This window comes from Neovison vison, chromosome 1 (genome assembly GCF_020171115.1).
Source record: "Neovison vison isolate M4711 chromosome 1, ASM_NN_V1, whole genome shotgun sequence".
Taxonomy (NCBI): Eukaryota; Metazoa; Chordata; class Mammalia; order Carnivora; family Mustelidae; genus Neogale; species Neogale vison.
Window position 1 is genome coordinate 315,303,610 of NC_058091.1, and position 19,405 is coordinate 315,323,014.

At 54.9% G+C, this 19,405-nt stretch overlaps 1 protein-coding gene across 1 annotated transcript; it reads left to right on the top strand.

Moving 5' to 3' along the window:
- The first annotated feature begins 14,061 nt into the window (after nt 1–14,061).
- Nucleotides 14,062–19,141, top strand: IRX2 (iroquois homeobox 2). The gene is made up of 5 exons (XM_044234175.1): nt 14,062–14,310; nt 15,623–16,028; nt 16,282–16,995; nt 17,795–17,869; nt 18,555–19,141. The coding sequence occupies exons 1-4, from the start codon at nt 14,062–14,064 to the stop codon at nt 17,845–17,847; spliced, it is 1,422 nt and encodes a 473-aa protein (XP_044090110.1). The 3' UTR covers nt 17,848–17,869; nt 18,555–19,141.
- The last annotated feature ends 264 nt before the right edge of the window (nt 19,142–19,405 follow it).

Below are 19,405 nucleotides of genomic sequence, written 5' to 3' on the forward strand. Positions count from 1 at the left end.
AACAATCCTAAAATTTTTATGGAGCCACAAAAGACCTCAAATATCCAAAGCAATTAGAAAAGAAAAATAAAACTGAAGATACCGCAATTCCAGATTTCAAACTATATTACAAAGTTGTAGTAATTAAAACAGTATTGTTTTGATATAAAAAAAGACATAAGATCAATGGAATTGAACAGAAAACCCAGAAATGGACCCACGACTATATGGTCAATTAATCTTCCACAGAGCAAGAGAGAGTATCTGACGGGCAAAACAGTCTGTACAACAAATGATGCTGGGAAACTGGACAGCCGCATGCAGAAGAGTCAAATGGGACCACTTCCTTACACCGTCCACCAAAATAAACTCCAAATGGATGAAAGACCTAAATGTAAGGCCTGAATCCATTAAAATCCTTGAAGGGGGCACAGGCACTGATCTCTCTGACATCAGCCGTAGCAACACTTTCCTAGATCTGTCTCCGAGGCAAGGTAAATGAAAAGCAAAAACAAACGACTTGAACTACACCAAAATGAGACGCTTCTGCACAGCAAGGAAAATTACCAACAAACTAAAAAGCAGGCTACGGAATGAGAGAAGGTGTTGGCAAGTGACATATCCCAGAAAGGGTTAGTATCCAAAATATATGAAGAATCGGTACAATCCAATACCCTGAAAACAAATCATTCAACTAAAAAATAGACAGACGGCAGGCACAGACATTTCTCCAAAGAAGACATCCTCATGACCAACAGACACACGGAAAGATGTTCAACATCACTGGTCATCAGGACGATGCAAATCAAGACCACAATGAGATCCCACCTCACTCCTATCAGGATGGCGGAAATAACACCACAGTGGGATGCCTGGGTGGCTCAGTTGGTAGATCATGTGACTCCTGATCTTGGGGTTGTGAGTTCAAGCCTCACCATCGGGTATAGAGATTATTTTAAAATAAAAACTTTAAAAAGCCACAAAAGACAATAGGTGTTGGCAAGGATGCAGAGAAAAGGGAACCTTCATGCACGGCTGGTGGGAATGTAAACTGTCGCAGCCACCGTGGAAAACAGTCAGAAGGTTCCTCAAAAAACTAAAAATAGAACTACCCTATGACCTGGAATCATACTGCTGGGTGTTTACCCCAAAATATAAAACTACTGATTCAAAGGGATAGACGCACTGCCGTGTTCATAGCGGCATTACACATGGGCCAAGGCGCGGAAGCCGCCCAAGCTCCATCGGTAGATGAGGGGATGAAGCGATGGGGTCTGTTACACCGTGGAATATTTTTCAGCCACAAAAATCATGAGATCATACCATTTGCAATGGCACGGACGGAGCTAGAGAGTACAGTGCTAAGTGAAATAAGTCAAAGACAAATACTGTATGATCTCGTTCATATGTGGAATTTAAGAAATAAAACAAGTAAAGGGAAAACAAAAAGAGAGAGAGACACCAAGAAAGCGACCTCGACTGCAGAGAACACCCTGATGGGCCCCAGAGCGGGGTGGGGAGGGGGCATCGAGGAGGAGAAGTAAAGGATACACTTACCACGATGAAAAAGAAACAAAGTTAGAAAAAGAGATGCAATCGATTATTATTTTAATACGGATTTTGTATCCTGTGACCTCCCTAAGTTCACATACTGGTTTTAATAAATATTTTGTCTTTCACGATCATGCTGCCTAGAAACCTTTCCAAATTTGTCTCGTGTCTTTGTTTGCTTGTCTGTTGACTTACTGATTCTTATTACACCGGCTCAGACCTCCTGTGGGATGCCGGGCCCAGATGGAAATCCTTATCCCGTTCCATCTCGAAAAGCTCCCGGCCCTTCACAGCTCCCAGTCCTGTCCGCTGCGGGCCTGAGAGACTGCACTCCGCCCACCGTCTTCTGAGTGTTCTTAGGAAAGGGGTTGGAGGTTTTGCCACGGTGTTTTCCTGACACTCTACTGATAGGACTTCGCTCTTTCGTTCTATTAATATAATGAAGTACATTGACCTTCCTGAGTTGAGTCCATCCTAAATTCTGGGATGAACCCTGTGTGCGCAGGGTACTGACCCTGGACCCCTAGTGGAGCGGCTTCCCTGGAGACTGGAGGACTCCTGCCTCTGTGCTCCTGAGACGCCGCGGCAATCCACGGCAGACGGACGGAGACAGCGTCTCGGGGAGCGCAGTCTGGACGCATGTCACAGCCACCGCGGCGGCTGAGTGCAAATCAAGGGACCATGCCAAGCGTTGGCAGGAGTGTGAAGCGGTCCAGCGCCTGCACGCTGTTGACAGACCTAAGGGGACAGTCAGTTTCCATCCCTGGACAATCTCCTCTTTCACCCTGTGACCGAGTCCCCCCACGTCTCGGACTCTCTCCCGACTCTCTGCCTTCACGGACACGCGAGTGCCTTTGTAGACAGTTGCCCATGCAGCGCCGTTGCTAAAAACAAAAGCTTCCAGCGGCCCAAACGTCTTTCCAGCGGCCCAAACGTCTTTCCTAGGGGCCTGGTGGAGCAGCCACCACGCCTTCCCGAAACGCCGCTAGTAGATACTTCAGAAAAAGTGCGGAAAATCTCAATAAGATAATCAGCAGGGCTTTCCTTGACTGTTGTTCAGAAAAGTAGCGGGGCCAAGAGGCGAAGACGCCATAGGCTGTCTTGTCTCTAAGAAAGAAAGGGACAGGATTTACGTATTCTCGAGAACCCAGGCATCTCTTTGCTTACGTTAGCAAAAACGATCGCGGAAGACGGGAGAGCAGCTCATGAGGACAGACAAATGGAGGCCGGGACGAGTAAAGGATAAGGGAAGGTCAAGACTGTGCTGGGTGCAGCGTTCACGACGCTCAAACCACGTCAGGTGCTTTGCAAAAACGGAATCCAGTCCAAAACGGGAAAAGCTCTGAAATTAACACAGAGAAGTACACAAATCTGTCTAGAAAGTCGACAGGATAATACAATATTTTAAAGTAATTTTGAACATTGGCTTTCAGCATCCTGAAAGTGGTATCTTCCAGATATGAAAAGATCTGCAAGGAAAAATAAAAAACTGTACTCAGTGAATTTGTTGTTATCAGTAACGTTGATACAGCTCTGAAACTTTTAGGTATATTTTAAGATAAATCAAATAAACATACAATGCTGAAGGAAACAAGACTTTCAATATATGGGATGAGATAGAAATAAAAATATTTTGATGCTAAATATAAATCAGAAATTTGTTTGCGCTTATCTGAGATATAATTGATGATCTACCTTACTTCATAATCTGTACATAAAAGTTGACCATAATATGTTTCTCCGTCACACAAAAATCAGGGGAAGTCAGAGATTTCACAAGAGCCTGGCCCTTCTTCTTGTTCCTTTTAGTACATCCTCGATTCATCATTTTCATACATAACTTTAAAACTACCAAGTACATATGAAAAGGTAAAAAATTACGTAAGTGACAAAATGTAAATTTTCCCCTATTCGTGCTGCAGTTTCAGTCTCCATAAATAACTACTTAGAATTCTGTTTCTATCCTTACAAATCTTTCTGCACACAATAATCACATTAAAAAAAAAAAACAGAAACAAAAACAAAAAAACAAATCAACAGAAATCCTGCCGAATTTTGTAGTTGTCGATAGGACCAGTTTTTACCCACGGGTAATGTTGCGAATCTTCCTCACTAGCCTTCCCTTAAAGTAAAAAACGATGCCGAAACGGGCCCTCCTGACAGGTCCCAGCACCCGTGTGCGTCGAGCACTTGTGCAGCTCCTCCGAGCGCAGACCTGGACGCGGCTCCTGGCTCTGTGTCCCCAGAACCTCAGAAGGGTGTGGTCTTACCGCCGGTCCTCACCGTGCGCAGAAGGGACAGAGCACAATACCGACCTCACAGCGTCTTCGGGGGACACAGCTATGTGTCCCTTACGGTCTCCGAAAGGCACGCGTCCAGGTCTGAACACTCCCTTCACTCCAAGGGTGGCTCCCTCTTGCTTTTATAAACACACCTGCCCCCCCACCTTGTCCCCAAGTGCTGGTGGCCACCCCACGGATGCCCACTTCCAAGATCTTCTAATTGAGAAATGTCCCATACATTTTTTAAATTTTTAAATTTTTAAATTTATTTTCAGCATAATAGTATTCATTGTTTTTGTACCACACCCAGTGCTCCATGCAATCCGTGCCCTCTATAATACCCACCACCTGGTACCCCGACCTCCCACCCCCCGCCCCTTCATGTCCCATACATTTTTATCTTAAGTTTAAAATCTATGTATCATGCAGTAAATAGGCTTTGGGATCGGCTTTGGTCCCTCTGCCTAATTCTCTGGAGATGCGCCCAGATTGCCCTGTGGGCCGGCAGCTCACTGTGTGCGTTGCTGTGTAGTCCCTCAGCCATCCGGACACGGAAGGACATCTGGGCTGTCTCCAGTTTCTGTTACAAGTAAGGCTGCTATGAGCCCTGTGTACAGAGCTCTGTGTGAACCCAAGTTTCTGTTTCCTTGGGACCAATGCCCAAGAATGCAATGGCTGGGCTTTAGTTTCGAGTCTCGTTTTAAAAGAAACTGTCAAACTGTCCTCCAGAGTGAACGTACCATTTTCTATTCCCACTAGCGACGTGTGAACGATCCAGCTTCTCCACATGGTCACCAGCAGTAGAGGCTGTCACTCATTTACTTATTTTAGCTGTTCTGACGGGTGCCTGTATCCCCACTGTGGTTTCCATTTGCATTTCCTTGATGGCTAACGACCATGAACATTTTCTCTCAGGCTTAAGTGTCATTTGTAACCTCTTTGGTGAAATGTCTTTTTGTGTGTTTTGTCCAAATTCTAATTGGTTGTCTTCTGTCATAGCTTGCCTTTCTTTCTTTCTCTCTCTTTCTTTCTTTCTGTCTCTTTTTGAGTATTCTTTATATATTGTAGATACTAGTCCTCTGTTGCATGTATGGTTTGCAAAGATTTCCCTCAGCCTGCATCTCATCTTTGCATTCTTTTAAAAAATATCTCTCACAAAAAAATAAGAGAATGAATGAATGAATGAATGAATGTATCTTTCACAGAACAAAAAGTTCAAATTTGGTTATCCGATTAATCAAATTTTCTTTCTGCGGATCTGCTTTTGGTGTCTGGTCTAAGACTCCCTTGCCTGGCCCTAGATCTTGAAGATTTTCTTCTATGTTTTTCTAAACGTGTGACATGACAATTACATTTAAGTCAGCCATCCATTTCTAGTTCATTATCATGCACGGTGCGAGAGTTGGGCCCGCATGTTTTCTGTGGTGTTTTGCTAGGGATGTACAATGACTCCCACACCACTTGTTGGAAAGACTAACTTTTCTCCATTGAATTATTTTGCATTTTCATCAAAACAGGTCAGGCATGTTTGTGCGGCTTTGTCAGCGGCTCCTCGCTCCGCTCCCGTGATCCGCATGTCTGTCCCTCTGCCCGCAGTCGCGCTCTTGGCCCCGTAGCCATGCAGGGTCTTGAAATCAGCTGGACTGCTTCCTCCCACTTTATTCTTTGTCAAAATCATGTTAGCTCTACTAACGACCATGTCTTTAAAAATACATTTTAGAATTAGTTTGCCTGTACCTACAAAAATCTTGCTGGGATCAAATTATTTGCTTAAATACTGTAACTCCTACCCACTCAATATTTTACATAAAAGCATCACCAACATTGAGTTGGTGATACCAACCTTGAGTCTGCTTATGTTCTTCTTCCAGGGTTCTTCTTCCCAGGGTCAACGCGCATCGTCCAGTGGCCCAGCTGTTCATCGTGAGCACCTGACATGGGCCGGGCATGGATCCTTTGCAATGCAAACCTAAAAACGCATGCCCACTTTCCTCAAGGAATACAAGGTTTGGGGCTGATTGTTAACTCAGGAATTTCTGTGAAACTTAACGCTTTTTTAAATGTGAGTATCTATGAGGTCCTCCAGTTTAACATCCAAAACTGATGATGCCTTCTCTCAGAGAGCAAGGGCTTCTGAGGAGACATCCGACCCCCCTCGTCGCCTGCACCCACCATGCTGGCGCAGGGGGATCTCCAAGAGGGGAGCCGCGGTGAAATGTAAGCCAGGGCAGCGCAGTTTTCTGTTGACCTTCCTCAATTCCTTGCTGTGCCCCTTAGAAGTAAAACTGAATACCAGGAGTGAGCCATTCACACACCGACTTCATCAAGACAGGTTTCCTGCTCACGACTTTCCCAGGCTCGGAGTGGGGGTGGGGGAATGAAGTCAGAGAGCCAACATACTGGAACTCTGGCAGCTCCCAAGGAGAAGGGGTGACCAAGGACCACGGGGAGGAGACTGACCTACGGGGGTGAAGCAGTGGGAGGGAGTGTGCCCGGAACAGAGAGCAAGGGGGCCGCCAGCCTACTGCGTGGGCAGGAGAAAGTTCCAAAGGGCTTTTGGCCATGTTGGTAGGGAAGCTTTTGAAAGCCAGGTGGCTCCCAGGAAACAATGTCCTCCTCCTGGCCTGGCTCAGAACAGGCTGAGGACCAGAATAAACATACGCAGACCCCTGTTACACTGACCAGGCCAGGCCAAAGGACCTGGCTTCACAGCCTCTCCCACTGAGCAAGGGCTTTAAGCAGGCTCTTATTTGAAGAACCAGATCTCTCTGGCTGCCGTGGTTAGAGGGAGTCCTCTCTAAAAAGAGCTTAGGGCCAGGAAGGCAGGAGCTTTCCTTCAGGAGTGAGGAGGTACGTGACGGGCCACGGCCTGCCAGAGAAGCCCACCCTGGCCCTGGGCACTGGCTCTCCTCTTTTCCTGGCTAAGCCCCACTCTGACCTCCGCCAACTTGCTGCCCCCCCAGCCCCTCTCACTAATCTTGATTTGAATTTCTAAAATATGTTCGCTGTGACATCAAGAGAAGATGCAGGATTCCTGAGTGTAAAGGCGTGGCTCTGTGCACAGGCATCCAGGTGGCCAGTGGGAGGTCAGGCTGCTGCGGGTGCTGTCCTTTCCTTCAGGAGAGGTCTGGGCGCCATGCTCGTGGCCAAGAGTGGAGCCAGGGGCTGCGCTCCACCTCCCGTGAGTGAGGCAGTGGTTCTGTAGGTCCCAGATGGAGGGCACAGGGCTCCTGGGGACCTTGCTGCCCAAGAAGCCTGTCCCCTGCCATGCTCTGAATAACTGCACGAAGACATACACCCAGGTGACTATCCACTTAAAGGTCCAAACTGCAAACCCAACGCATTGTTCTGGGGTCTTTAAATTTTTTTTCTGAAGGGCAGGGAAATGGAGAGAGGGAGAAAGACATGAAGCATGCAAATTTTTAAGAATTTTTAAAAAATAAATGACTAATTTAGCAAATTATACTTCCGTGCTACAACACCTTTTAAAATGGTTAATTCTTATTTTTGTTTCAATTCTCAAAACAAAATATTTGCACACAATAAAAATGTACAGAGTAAGAATTGTATGTAACCATCATTCCAAGTGAGTAATCATTCACATTTTGTGACATATACAACAGATGTATTTTTCGGAAATAAAACAACACTAGTAGGGCTGTGGCCCACCTTCCAGTCCCACGGTCCCTCTTCAAAGGTACTCGGAGTGCCCTGCGGTGGGCTGGAGACCTTCCTTCCCTGCCGCTGCGGCTGCCGTGGTTGGCGCCCGGCCTCCCTGTGAATCGCCCGGAGTCTGCTCAGTTGCGATGCCCTCCCTCAGCGTCCTCTTGCTGCGTCCTTCTCCTTTTTAATTACTTCCAAGACTTACGCACGTTGATAAAAGGAGAGCTACCCTGACTCACGTTCCCCTCTGGGGACTGCTCTAGTCCACCATCCATGCTACAAAGTCTTTATCCAGGCCTGCACTGATTGCAGTCGGAGTTTCCAGGCTTGTGCTTAGCAAACAACGCTGCAAGGCTGTGCTTGGCCAGCCTCCTGGATATTCCCTCTGCAGTGAACCAGGAAGCAAAGGGTTGGAGGTAAGAGGGGGGTGGGCATCCCCTGCTCTCCCAGGGGCTGCCCAACATCTCCCTAGCTTCTCTGCAGCGGCGTAAACTAGCAGGCCCAAGAGGGAGGGTGCCCTGTCTGCACCCCTGGGCCTGTTCTGTGTCACCCAGTGGAGGAACAGTCACATGTGCTCCACTGTCTGATTCCCTCATCTCTAGGCAACTGGGGCATCTTTGCCCTTTTTTGGATATTCTCTGTGCAGAGTCTGCTGATATCTCTGGCCCATTTTTCCACCGAATGGCTTGTCTTCACCCATGGCCTGTCAGAATTCTTCCTGATTCTGTACAGTAGTGTCTGTCATGTTAGCAAGTGCTTCCCACGTCCTCCCCCCTTGCGTGCCAGCCGTGTGCACGCTGTCCAGCTGAAGTTGTTTCTGTGTTTGCTTTTAATACAATTCGTCCAATTGGAGCTTATGCTTTCTCTCTGGTTCTTAAAAAGGGAAAACAAAGCAAAACAAACCCCTCCTCCCTTCCCTACCTAAGCAACCCCAGGTGTGTCAAGGCCTCGGGCACTGTTTGGTAGCGGAAAGACAGGCCTGTGCGCCTGTGTGTGTCCCTGGGATTAGCGATCTGTTCTCGTCCTTCTGGGGTGCACGCACCCAGGTAAGAGCAGTCCAAAGGTCTGCATCATGGCCCCAGACAAACACTCTCCAGAGCTTCTCCTGTTGGTTAAAAGTACTTGTCAGAAGAGTGAGGGGCCGAAAAATCTCCCTCCCGTCCTGCCAGTGTACCCTTGGCAGCCAGCGAGGAGTCCTACCTGCTGGGGCTGGGTCGGAGGTGACCTCGTGGCCTCCCTGCAGCCCCCGCCGCCGTGGACTCCGTGGAGGTCGCTCTGCTGCTACCGCGGCCACCAAGCCAGGGAGCTGCTCCGGCAGGGGGAGGAGGAGCGAGCTAAATCCTTCCAATTACTATTTTGTTGCAGCAACACAGGCAAGCAAGCAAGCAAGCAAAAACCAAAACCAAAAGCACAACAAAATGACCCAACTCGGAAAGCGCGAGTGTGCGTGTGCGTGTGCGTGTGTCCGCGTCTGGGTGCGGGGGTCGGGTCGGCCTGCGAGAGCGCGGCGGGGGTGGGGAGACGCAAGGCGGACTTCCCAACTTTCTCTTTCCAGCAGTTGGCGGTGGCGACCCAGGCTGCTCCCCAACGGGTCTCCGGAAGGGAACTCGGGCCGCAGTCCTGCGCGTCCTCCCCTGTCCTCCCTCGCTGCGCGCTGCGCCCCCGGCCGCCCCCTCCCCCCTCCCAGGGTCGGGGCTGCGCGCCAGGACGAGGAGGGGCGGGAGAGGAGTGGGGTGGGCTGAGGGGACTGGACAGAAGCGGGTCCGCGAGGTGCAGAGAAATGGAAGAGACGCTAGGGAAGCGCGTCGGAGGCGGGCCGCCGTGGAGAGGACCAACACTTTGCTGCCCGCGGAAGGAAACCCGGTGGGACGGGGCGGCGACGAGGAGACAGTCACTCAGAGCTCAAGAGTCAGCGACGGGGGAAGAGCCAGGTCACCAAAAATGCGCTTCTTAGAAATAGAAGATGCCCTTAGGCGTGGGCTCTGGACCCCAGGGGCTTCGCGCTGACCTCCAGAGAGGCCACCTCGAGTCTTCTCCCGCCAGGCTCCAGGCAGCTCCAGGCCGGGGAAGCGGGGCCCTGTCCGCCTGCCAGGGATTCTCCTGTGCGCTGGCTTTCCCGCCACCCGTCTCAGCCTCAGAAACGTGCTGGAGAACCGCAGACCACCGCCGCCTCTGAAATCCACTCAGATGCGGGAAGCCCACCAAGAGGGTCGTGGACTCCGCCCGAGAGAGAGATTTACGTTTGATTTTGAATTGCACTTGATATAGTCTACAGCAGCATGTTTGGGTTTGAAAACAACTGGAGGGAGAGAATCAAAGGAGATCGGAGAACCCAAATTCAGGACCGGGACTCCTTGCTGCCCCCCTCCAGGACCGAGGAAGCGCTGGGACCAGAGGGATCCTTGATTAGGAATCTTAGGGCAGGGTGTTCTGTTCCACGAAATTACTTATATTGTAAAAGTTGCTGCATTTAGGGGGACCCATGTAAAATGTGTATATTTAATTTTAATTCACCCCCCATAAAAAATTGTGCATTCTGAAATGGTGCCTCTTTTCTCACCAAACTCTTGGGAACTCCGCTGATGCCAGAGAAATGAGAGAATGCGAAGCTCCTGCGTGCCTCTGGTTTTATTCAAGTGTCCCGGCATAATTTTCCTTGTTCCCCAAATTAAACCGAGGTGGGAAGAGATAGGTCGGGCCGCGGCTAGGGCGCCTACCGCCCGTCAGTGGCCAGGGACTGCACGGGGCCACCGCTGCAGGGACGAGGCCGCAGCCGCGGGCCACAGCGCCCCCTCGCCGCCCGCACCAGGACTCTTGGGCCCTCGTCGCTCCCTGGCCTCCCCCGCGCTTGAGAGCCCAGGACGGACCGCGTCTGCGAGGCGCCTTGGCCGGTGCAGCCAGCTTCCGGAGAGAGACCCTCGGGCCCAAGGCCGCGTTCCAGGCATCTCTGCATGCTGGACCTCGCAGGCAGCCCTGGCTCCTTGAAAGGGGCATGTCCACGCCGACTAGTTCTGAATGCGTTGGCCGCTGTGACGACAAGAAACAAAACATGTGGCGGTGTTCACTTGTCCTCACAAAGGCACGCACGGGAGGAGGGGGAGATGCAGGGCCGGCCTGAAACGGAGCATCGCCCCTGTAATTGTCACAAAGTGGCCGCGATTTCACAGCAGCCCTCGGCTTTTCCTGCGCGCCTGCCCGCTCTCTGCCGAGCCGAGCTCGGACGGACAGCAAGAGCCAGAGCGGCCAAGCGGCGGGCGAGGTCCGGGCGGCTCTGCTGGCCTGGACACTCCGCGCGTGGGCTGGGCATCCCGGCCCGCAGTCCCGGGGAGGAGGCGGTGGGGCGCGCATCGCCGCGGCTCTCTCCCCGCGTGGCCTGCGCTCTCCGCGGTCACGGGAGACGGAGCTCGAGGAAGCCAGGCCACCCTCACAGGCGGCCGCGTGCGGAGCCACCGCGCCGGGCCTCCACGCTTGCAGCCTGTCCTTCTCACTGACCGATTTCAGAAGAAGGCCAAGCCAACTTGAATCTAAGAAAAGGAAAAGTGATTTTAAAAAATCAGGGCGCTTTAAAGTGAAACGGAGTTTGTATATTCCAATAACAATGCAGAGCATAAGTTTTAATGTCTCTGCATAGGCATTTTAATCTGCTACAGTCACTACCAATAAAAACCGCATGTAGTGCGATTCGACTGTTTAATAGCGCAAGGTAGACGGTTTTTATTAGTAGCAGGCAGCAGTATGGAAAATTTAGATTTCAGTGGAGGAGTGTAATTGCTGGGAGAAAATACACTCGAGGAAGAGGCTGTCTTTAGAATCAGCAGCAGAAGCTAAAGAGGGGAAGAGACAGTGCCTGCGCCCAGGCACCCAGGGCGACCAGCCCCTCCAAAGCCACATGCGCTTGTCTGCTTATATACTTAATTGATGTCAAAATCGAGTGTATCCGGAGCATACGCTCCTGCTCCAAACTGGGGATGTTTTTGTAATAATTCAATGTTTTCTTTTCTGCCCCTGGCAGAGATCAGGCCCAAGGGGTGGGGGGGGAGAGGGGAAGGGGGCCAGCCCCAAATGCTAATGAAACACAGCAGGAACTGGCCTTTAGAAATGGAAATACTGGAGGCCAATCATCCTTGGAGATAAAAATTAGACCTGATTTTTTTCACTTAAACTATCTAATTGGAAGCGAACCCAGAAGCCTGCGATCTGATCTGCTGCTGTTTATGTTTGTCATTCAACGTGTGTGATTCTCATCTGTGGCCTCCACCTGGCCCAATCCTCTCCTGGGAAGACCGGAAATATCATGGATCCTGTCGGTGCTGCATTCCAGGGCACTGCTGGAGTAACCGCCCCCCCCAACACACACACACTTTTTTCTTTTTGACACTACAGTGGTCGATGTAGAGTGTCTGCCCTGCACTGACTTGGGACAGCTGGCCTGGGGTGGCGGCGTGGTTGGATCTGCTGGGCTAGGTCCTCCCAGTGGGCCAGTGTGAGGGAAATGATCTCTTTGGGGGTGCTGTGGATGTTGAAGTGTAGAGGGTGCAGAGACTGGTTTTTAGGAAGGAGGGAACACTGGGGAGGAGGGGTAGGAAGACTGATGGGGGCTGGTCCTAATCAAACCAACTAGGAGTTACAGGCCCCCATGCAGGCCAAGGAGGATGGGTTCTTCCCAAACCTAAAACCTCGATTTGCAACCGGTTCCTTAGGACCTAGAGAAACACAAACACAGCTTCACTGTGTCTTGAAGGTTCTGCTTGTAAACAGGCCTGGGCTGGAGCTTCTGGATCCCCAGCTCCCAGCCTGGCCTGGCCAGCGCCATCTGGACCTCAAAAGAAGTCCCTAACAGGGCTGGCGCGGCAGGGTGCGGGGAGGCCTGGGGGACAGAGTGCTGCAGGCCTGGGCTCCCCCCGCAGCAATTTCACCTTCCAGGTAACCCACCCGAGGGGGCCTTGGAGAAAGAGGCACCTGTTGGGCAGCGGCCACGACCAGACTACTGCTCATGCCGGCAGGCCATGGACCTCCTGAGCGCCCCCCATCGGCGACCACCCTCCCTCCTAACCAGGCGCCCACGTCTTCTGGGCCCAGTGGGCAGGGATGGAGAGGGCTTGAGAAATGGAGGGTATTCTGGGGCTGGGGGTCCCAGGGCTCCTCACTAAGCCTCTTGCCTCTGGGCCCGAGAGGCACCTCGGGAGCCGCGTTACCTGAGCCACCTGCGCTGCAGACGGCGCCCAAGCCGCTGCCGGTCTCTTTCTCCTTCCTTCCCGAGTGACCCTGAGGCTTCGCGTCCTGCCAGAGGCGGGCTGTCCGGTGACAATGCTTTTCGACACTTGTCCGAAAGAGGCGTCAACTTATTAAAATAAAATCAAATAAAACCTTTCCGGGGTGGCATCTTCACGGGAGAAACACTGGCGGCGTTGTGTCACAACATTCCCAAGGCGCGAAGTCCTGCCACTCAGAGATCCGGGTCTCCACTATGGACTTCGGGCACAAAGCTCACCTCTGGGCCCTCCTGGCAGTTCGCAGTGACGGACCCGGATCCGGGTCCCTCAGGGACGCGCTGGGCAGCGCGGGGCAAGCGACCAGGCTCGAGGCCACGGGGAGCCTCACACCGGAGAGACAGAGTCCACGCAGGAAGGTGGAAGAGAAACCCGCGCACGCCCCCCCCCCTCCCAGGACCTGGGCCGCGGGCGCTCCCATCCCGCCCTCCCTTCGCCCCCATCCCCCTGCCCCGAGCCTGGGGTCACGCGCACAGTCACCTGGGCCGGCCTCTTCGTGGCGCCGAGGGAACGTGGGTCGTTCGTCCCCCAAGTGGGCCAGACAGACCCGATTGCGGGCGGCCTCTGCCTAGTCCTTGCGGGCCGACCCGGGACGGGGGGCGTGGGGGGAGCGCAGTGGCTTCGGGGGTTGGGGGTGCGATGAGGAAGGGGACTGGGGCGGCGAGGGGGAGCGGGCCCGCGAGAGACGGGGTCGCCGGCTGGCGGGCTGGCGGGGGCCGCAGGGAGTACGTGCGGGGCGGGGTGCGCGCCGGGGCGAGCCGTTCGGTCCGGCCAGGCAGCGGGGCCGCGGGCCGCGGGCTGGGGCTGCGCGGGAGGCGACTGCACCACAAAAGCCTGCGCGTCCCTCCCTCCCTCTCCCCCGCCCTCCCGCCTCCTCCTCCGCCCTCTCCTCCCCTCCCCGCCCCTCCCCCGGCCGCGGCCCGGCAGCCGGAGCGGGCGGAGCGGGCGGAGCAGGGGAGGGGGCGGGCGCCCGCATATGCAGATGAGCGCGTGACGGACAGCTTCGCGTTCCAATGTCCCTCGGAAACTCGAGCGCTCCTTCCTCAACTCCTCACTCCCGACTCCAGACTCCCCCAAACCCCGACCGCCGGCCTGGCGCGCGGCTGCGCCCACCGGCTCCGCGCCGCCGCCGCAGCCCCGCCGCCCCGCCGCTCCCCCGGCCCGCGGGCCTCCCGGGCTAGTGCGCCGGCCGGCCTGCCTCGGCCCGGGGCCCCCGCGCCCGCCGCCGCGCCGCGCCCCGGCCGGGCGTGGATGGAGGGCGCCGCGCGCCTTGCCCGCTGCTCGGCGTGACGCGGGCCCGCTGCCCCGCGCCCACCATGTCCTACCCGCAGGGCTACCTGTACCAGGCGCCCGGCTCGCTGGCGCTCTACTCGTGCCCGGCGTACGGCGCCTCGGCGCTGGCGGCGCCGCGCAGCGAGGAGCTGGCTCGCTCGGCGTCGGGCTCGGCGTTCAGCCCGTACCCGGGCTCCGCGGCCTTCACGGCGCAGGCGGCCACCGGCTTCGGCAGCCCGCTGCAGTACTCGGCCGACGCCGCCGCCGCCGCCGCCGGCTTCCCGTCCTACATGGTAACCGCGCGCGGCCGGGCGGGAGAGGACGCGGGACGCCCGGGCGCCGGGGCCGCGATAGGGGCTCGAGGGCGCGGGGAAAGTGCCGCGGGCGGTGGCTCCGGAGGCTCGGACGCGGGCTGCCGCGCGGCGGGCGGGACGGGAGGCCGGAGTGGGAGGCGGCGCGGCCCGCTGGCGACGTCCCCCAGACCGGAGGCGCCGCTTCCCCTTGGCTCTCGGGTGATGTTCCCAAAGAGCCTGGAAAGTGCGAGCCCGCCGGGGTCGGGGATCTGTGCCGGGTTGCCCTTCGTTCGCGCGCCGGAGCCCGGCGAAGGGTGCAGAGCCGGCCGGGGGCTCGCTTGTCTCGGCTCGGGGAGCAAAGCGAGGTTCGGCGTCCCCGGGGCCTCCGGGACGACTGCCGGGAGCTTCGGGGTCACTTGCCGGGCTTGGGGGTCACCGGGTGGTGGGGGGAATCCAGTACCCGGCGGCAGCTCGGAGCCCCCGCCAGGCGCGCCGCGATCTCGGCCTTAATCTGTCCTACAGGCCGCCCTTTCGAGAAACGTGTCGGCGGGCGTGCGGCAGCCCTGGTCGCCGCTTCGGTCCCGGGCGTACGGAGAACCGCCCCTGCTTCCCCGACCTGGCGTCGGCCCGCTCGCCTCCGGTTCCGCAGCTGGGCCCGGCCCGGGTGGCGGTGACGCCCGTTTCGGGCGATGGAGGCCGTTACGGGGTGGTGATGGGGGGGGGTTGTCGCCACTGCCCGCCCTCGGTGGAATTCCGAGGCAGGGACAGCGGAGCTGGGGCCTCCGCGGAGGCTGCAAATGTCTCGAATTTAAACCTTAAAGGCTGAATTAAAATGCTAATTACCGCGTATTTGAAGAATTCGAAACGGTGACTGGCTTCTGAGTTGCAAATTGGATTTGCGGAGCTTTAGAGCAGTGAATGGCGGAGCGGGGGCTCCGGGTGGCTTTTTAACCATATAAGGGCGGGGAAGGGGGAGTAGGGGGAGCCAGCCAGAGAAATTTAGATATCAAGAAAGTACCTGTGGGTCTGTGAGCGTGGTGTTTGCGTACATCTGCGCCCGCAGCTCAGGGACATTTGGGAGGAAGAGATGTCATTTTAGGAAAGTGCGATAGTTCAAAAACTCGAGATTGGAACTGGAGCCTGTCTTACTTTACCCGCTGCGTTTTTTTCTGCTCATTTGCCCAGAGAAATAAGGCTCCAGCAGGGGACTCACCCTGGGCGACGCGGCATCAGGAGGGCGGAGGGGTCACCTTTGGGCTGAGGAGGGCCAGGGCCCCGCACACCCCACTCACCAGACTGTTGTTGGTTCCAGGGCGCACCGTACGACGCCCACACGACCGGGATGACGGGCGCCATCAGCTACCACCCCTACGGCAGCGCGGCCTACCCATACCAGCTCAACGACCCAGCCTACCGCAAGAACGCCACGCGGGACGCCACGGCCACGCTCAAGGCCTGGCTGCAGGAGCACCGCAAGAACCCCTACCCCACCAAGGGCGAGAAGATCATGCTGGCCATCATCACCAAGATGACCCTCACGCAGGTGTCCACCTGGTTCGCCAACGCGCGCCGCCGCCTCAAGAAGGAGAACAAGATGACGTGGGCCCCGAGAAACAAAAGCGAGGACGAGGACGAGGATGAGGGCGATGCTTCGAGGAGCAAGGGGGAGAGTCCAGACAAGGCGCAGGAGGGCACGGAGACCTCCGCGGAGGACGAAGGTGAGCAGGGCCGCGGGGGGCGGGAGGACGCAGGGAGCTTTCTTCCCAGACCAGGGCAGAGTCAAGGTCAGGGAAGATGCCCCCGCTGCCACCCAGGTGCGCATGGGACCCATCTAGTCCGGGGCATTTTGGGGGAGGCTCTGCTCCCCCTAGGACACAGCCGGGCTGGGGTCGGGGTGGGAGATCACGTGGGGCGAGGCCGCCCGGGCCTGGGCTGTCACCGCGTCCCACAGCCCTGCCCGCGCCCCTGCAGGGATCAGCCTGCACGTCGACTCGCTCACGGATCACTCCTGCTCTGCCGAGTCGGATGGGGAAAAGCTGCCTTGTCGGGCCGGGGACCCCCTGTGCGAGTCGGGCTCCGAGTGCAAGGATAAGTACGGCGACCTGGACGACGACGACGAGGACGACGAGGAGGGCGAGCGGGACCTGGCGCCGCCCAAGCCCGTGACCTCGTCGCCGCTCACCGGCGTGGAGGCGCTGCTGCTGAGCCCCCCGCCCGAGGCCGCGCCCCGCGGTGGCGGCGGCGGCAAGATGCCCCTGGGCAGCCGGACGTCGCCGGGCGCTCCGCAGCCCGCCAGCAAGCCCAAGCTGTGGTCTCTGGCCGAGATCGCCACGTCGGACCTCAAGCAGCCAAGCCTGGGCCCGGGCTGCGCGCCGCCGGGGTTGCCCGCGGCCGCCGCGCCCGCCTCCTCCGGGGCGCCGCCGGGCGGCTCGCCCTACCCCGCCTCGCCGCTGCTCGGCCGCCACCTCTACTACACGTCGCCCTTCTACGGCAACTACACAAACTACGGGAACTTGAACGCCGCGCTGCAGGGCCAGGGGCTCCTGCGGTACAACTCGGCGGCCGCGGCCCCGGGAGAGGCGCTGCACTCCGCGCCCAAGGCGGCCAGCGACGCGGGCAAGGCGGGCGCGCACCCGCTGGAGCCCCACTACCGGCCCCCGGGCGGCGGCTACGAGCCCAAGAAAGGTAGGCGGCCCGCGGCCCTCGGGGCCTCCGGGGAGGGAGGACCAGCGGCGCCCGGCTTAGCCCGCGGTCCCGAGAGAGCCTGGGTCAGGGACCAGGGAGACCCTTGGGCCTGGCACGGGGAGCCTTTGTTGCTAAAGCAGAGAAGGGAGAAGCTGGAGTGCGCCCCTCCGACCAGAAGTTAGGGGAAGTGAAGGGGGCGGTGGCATGGAAAAGGGGAGGGGAGGGCACAGCTACCCTGGCCTTGCAGTAAGTCTTAGCCCTTTGGTACTTGCATTTTATTTAACTTGCTCTTATCATTACGATTAGGGGTATTATGATTGATCTGTTTCCGCAAAAAAACAACTAGTCCAGAAATGCAAATTACAGCTTGTCTCCCAGTTGATGGAGCCGAAGCTTTGGTGTGTTCTGTTAGGAGAGTCTCAGCCAAGTCTTCTCTCCTGCTTTTGGTCAGAAGGAAACAAAACGTTCCAGTAACTCGGAGAGGCACTCACTCCTCCAAATAGAAGACCAGAGTCTTTGCAGCTCCCCAGGCTCTGTCCCTGTCTCCTCCTGTGCCTGGCTCCTGGTTCAGGCTGGAGTTCCTAAGACCTGCAGGAGCTCCAGGAGGCTAGAAAAGAAAATGAGAACAGGAAACGTGTCCCGAATCTGTCTCAGACAGTGGCTGCTCAGACAGTTTCCCTAGACTGATTTGTGCGTTCAGGGAGCGAACCTGCGTGGGTGCGGGCTGGTGGGTGCGCAGCTGTCTGGGAGACAGATGGCTCGGGGTCAGGTTCTGACTAACTGCCCCCTCCCCTGACAGATGCCAGTGAGGGCTGCACGGTGGTTGGTGGGGGCGTCCAGCCCTACCTATAGAAGGCCTCTGGGCAGCATGCAAGTAAGTGGGCATGCGGTGGGTGGGGGGGCGCTTACAGCTTTGCCCTGTAAACCTGCTTAATGTCTGTTTCTTGCTTCTTGTCCTGGAGTCCGATGACAGAGCTTTGCCATTTTTCGGTCTTTTTAAAATTTCCCTTTAAGTGGGAAAGGAGCTGTTCTGTGTTACTCGAGGCCCTCTTTTCCACTCAAGCTCTGCTATGAAGAGTCACCCCTTTATTGGGAACGTGTATATATGGTACCACTGCTGTTGTTTTCTCTTTGAAAAATAGATCATTAAAATATGGGTATTTGTATGCAGTTTGGAACCATTTTTTACTGCACTAGACTTGTCACAGACACCGGCTTTGATGAGCTGGTGCTGCTGAAGCCTGGGGCCTCGGGACCCTTTAGAGGTGACATGTGCAGAGTAAACCGAAGAGAGCCGGAAGAAGCACTGGCCGTTTATCAGGCCTGCCCCCGTGTCCAGATGGACTAGATAGGACCCTGCCGTTCGCCAGGCTTACAGCAATATCTCAAAAAATCCCTACTTTACAACTAGGCAAAATTACTAATCAGAGATCTTGAAGATGTTGGGGAAGAGGCGGCATCATTTCAGATCGACTTGTGTTTATAACACGGTGACTTGGTGTGACTTGGTGTGTGCGGCTGAAGGGTTGGGATGATTTGGTTTTTTCCTTGGTCCACAGGCAGGTGTCACAATTGCTTTGGAAAAAAAGTCAGCAGGCCATTCTCTCTCCCCACGTTCATAAATATACAGACATAAAAACACATCCTGAGCCCGGACCGCATCTCGTGCCACCGTAAAGGAGAAGGAGCCACAGACTCTAACGGAACAGACTCTTGTTGGACATAACCGTGAATTTGTTGGCATAGTATAGCTTCCCCAATGTACGTGTGACTTTTGAAAACAATCTTTTTTCTCAGGATATCTTGAATTGATCACTTCATTGCCACGGTATATATTCTATAGGTGTGATAGGATTTACTGTAAAATTTATTTGTAAAAGATGTACACAGTAGAAATAAAATGTGATTGAAGAACTTGAGTACTTAAGAAGTGAAAACAAATTTGATATTTATTTTTATAAGGATATAAAGCTTCTAGTAATTTATGCAAGTTGTATTGCAATGGAATCTAAACTTTTTGTAAATAAATTCTGCCTGGTTTTTATTTGAACATTGCTGGTTATACAATCTTTGTTGGTTGTTTAACAAGAATTCTTTACTAATTTATATCTTAAATTGTAAATAAAAACAGACTAGTCTACGACAATATGGTGTCTGGGGCTCGTTTTTCCTAGGAGAGTGATTTGGGTAGGGAGCCCTAGTTAATGGCAGCCCCTCCCCCAAGGTGGTCTGACCTCAGGCTTCTTAATGAAAATGTGTAAAATAATCTCTCCCTTCTCCTGCTCATTAAAAAAAGGAGAAAGGCAGATGGAAGAGAAATGCGTAGTAGGGCAATAACACCCAGTTTGGGATTATTTCTATGTGCAGGTATTGTAAGAAAATTAAGATTTTTGTGCTCTGAATAGGCAAA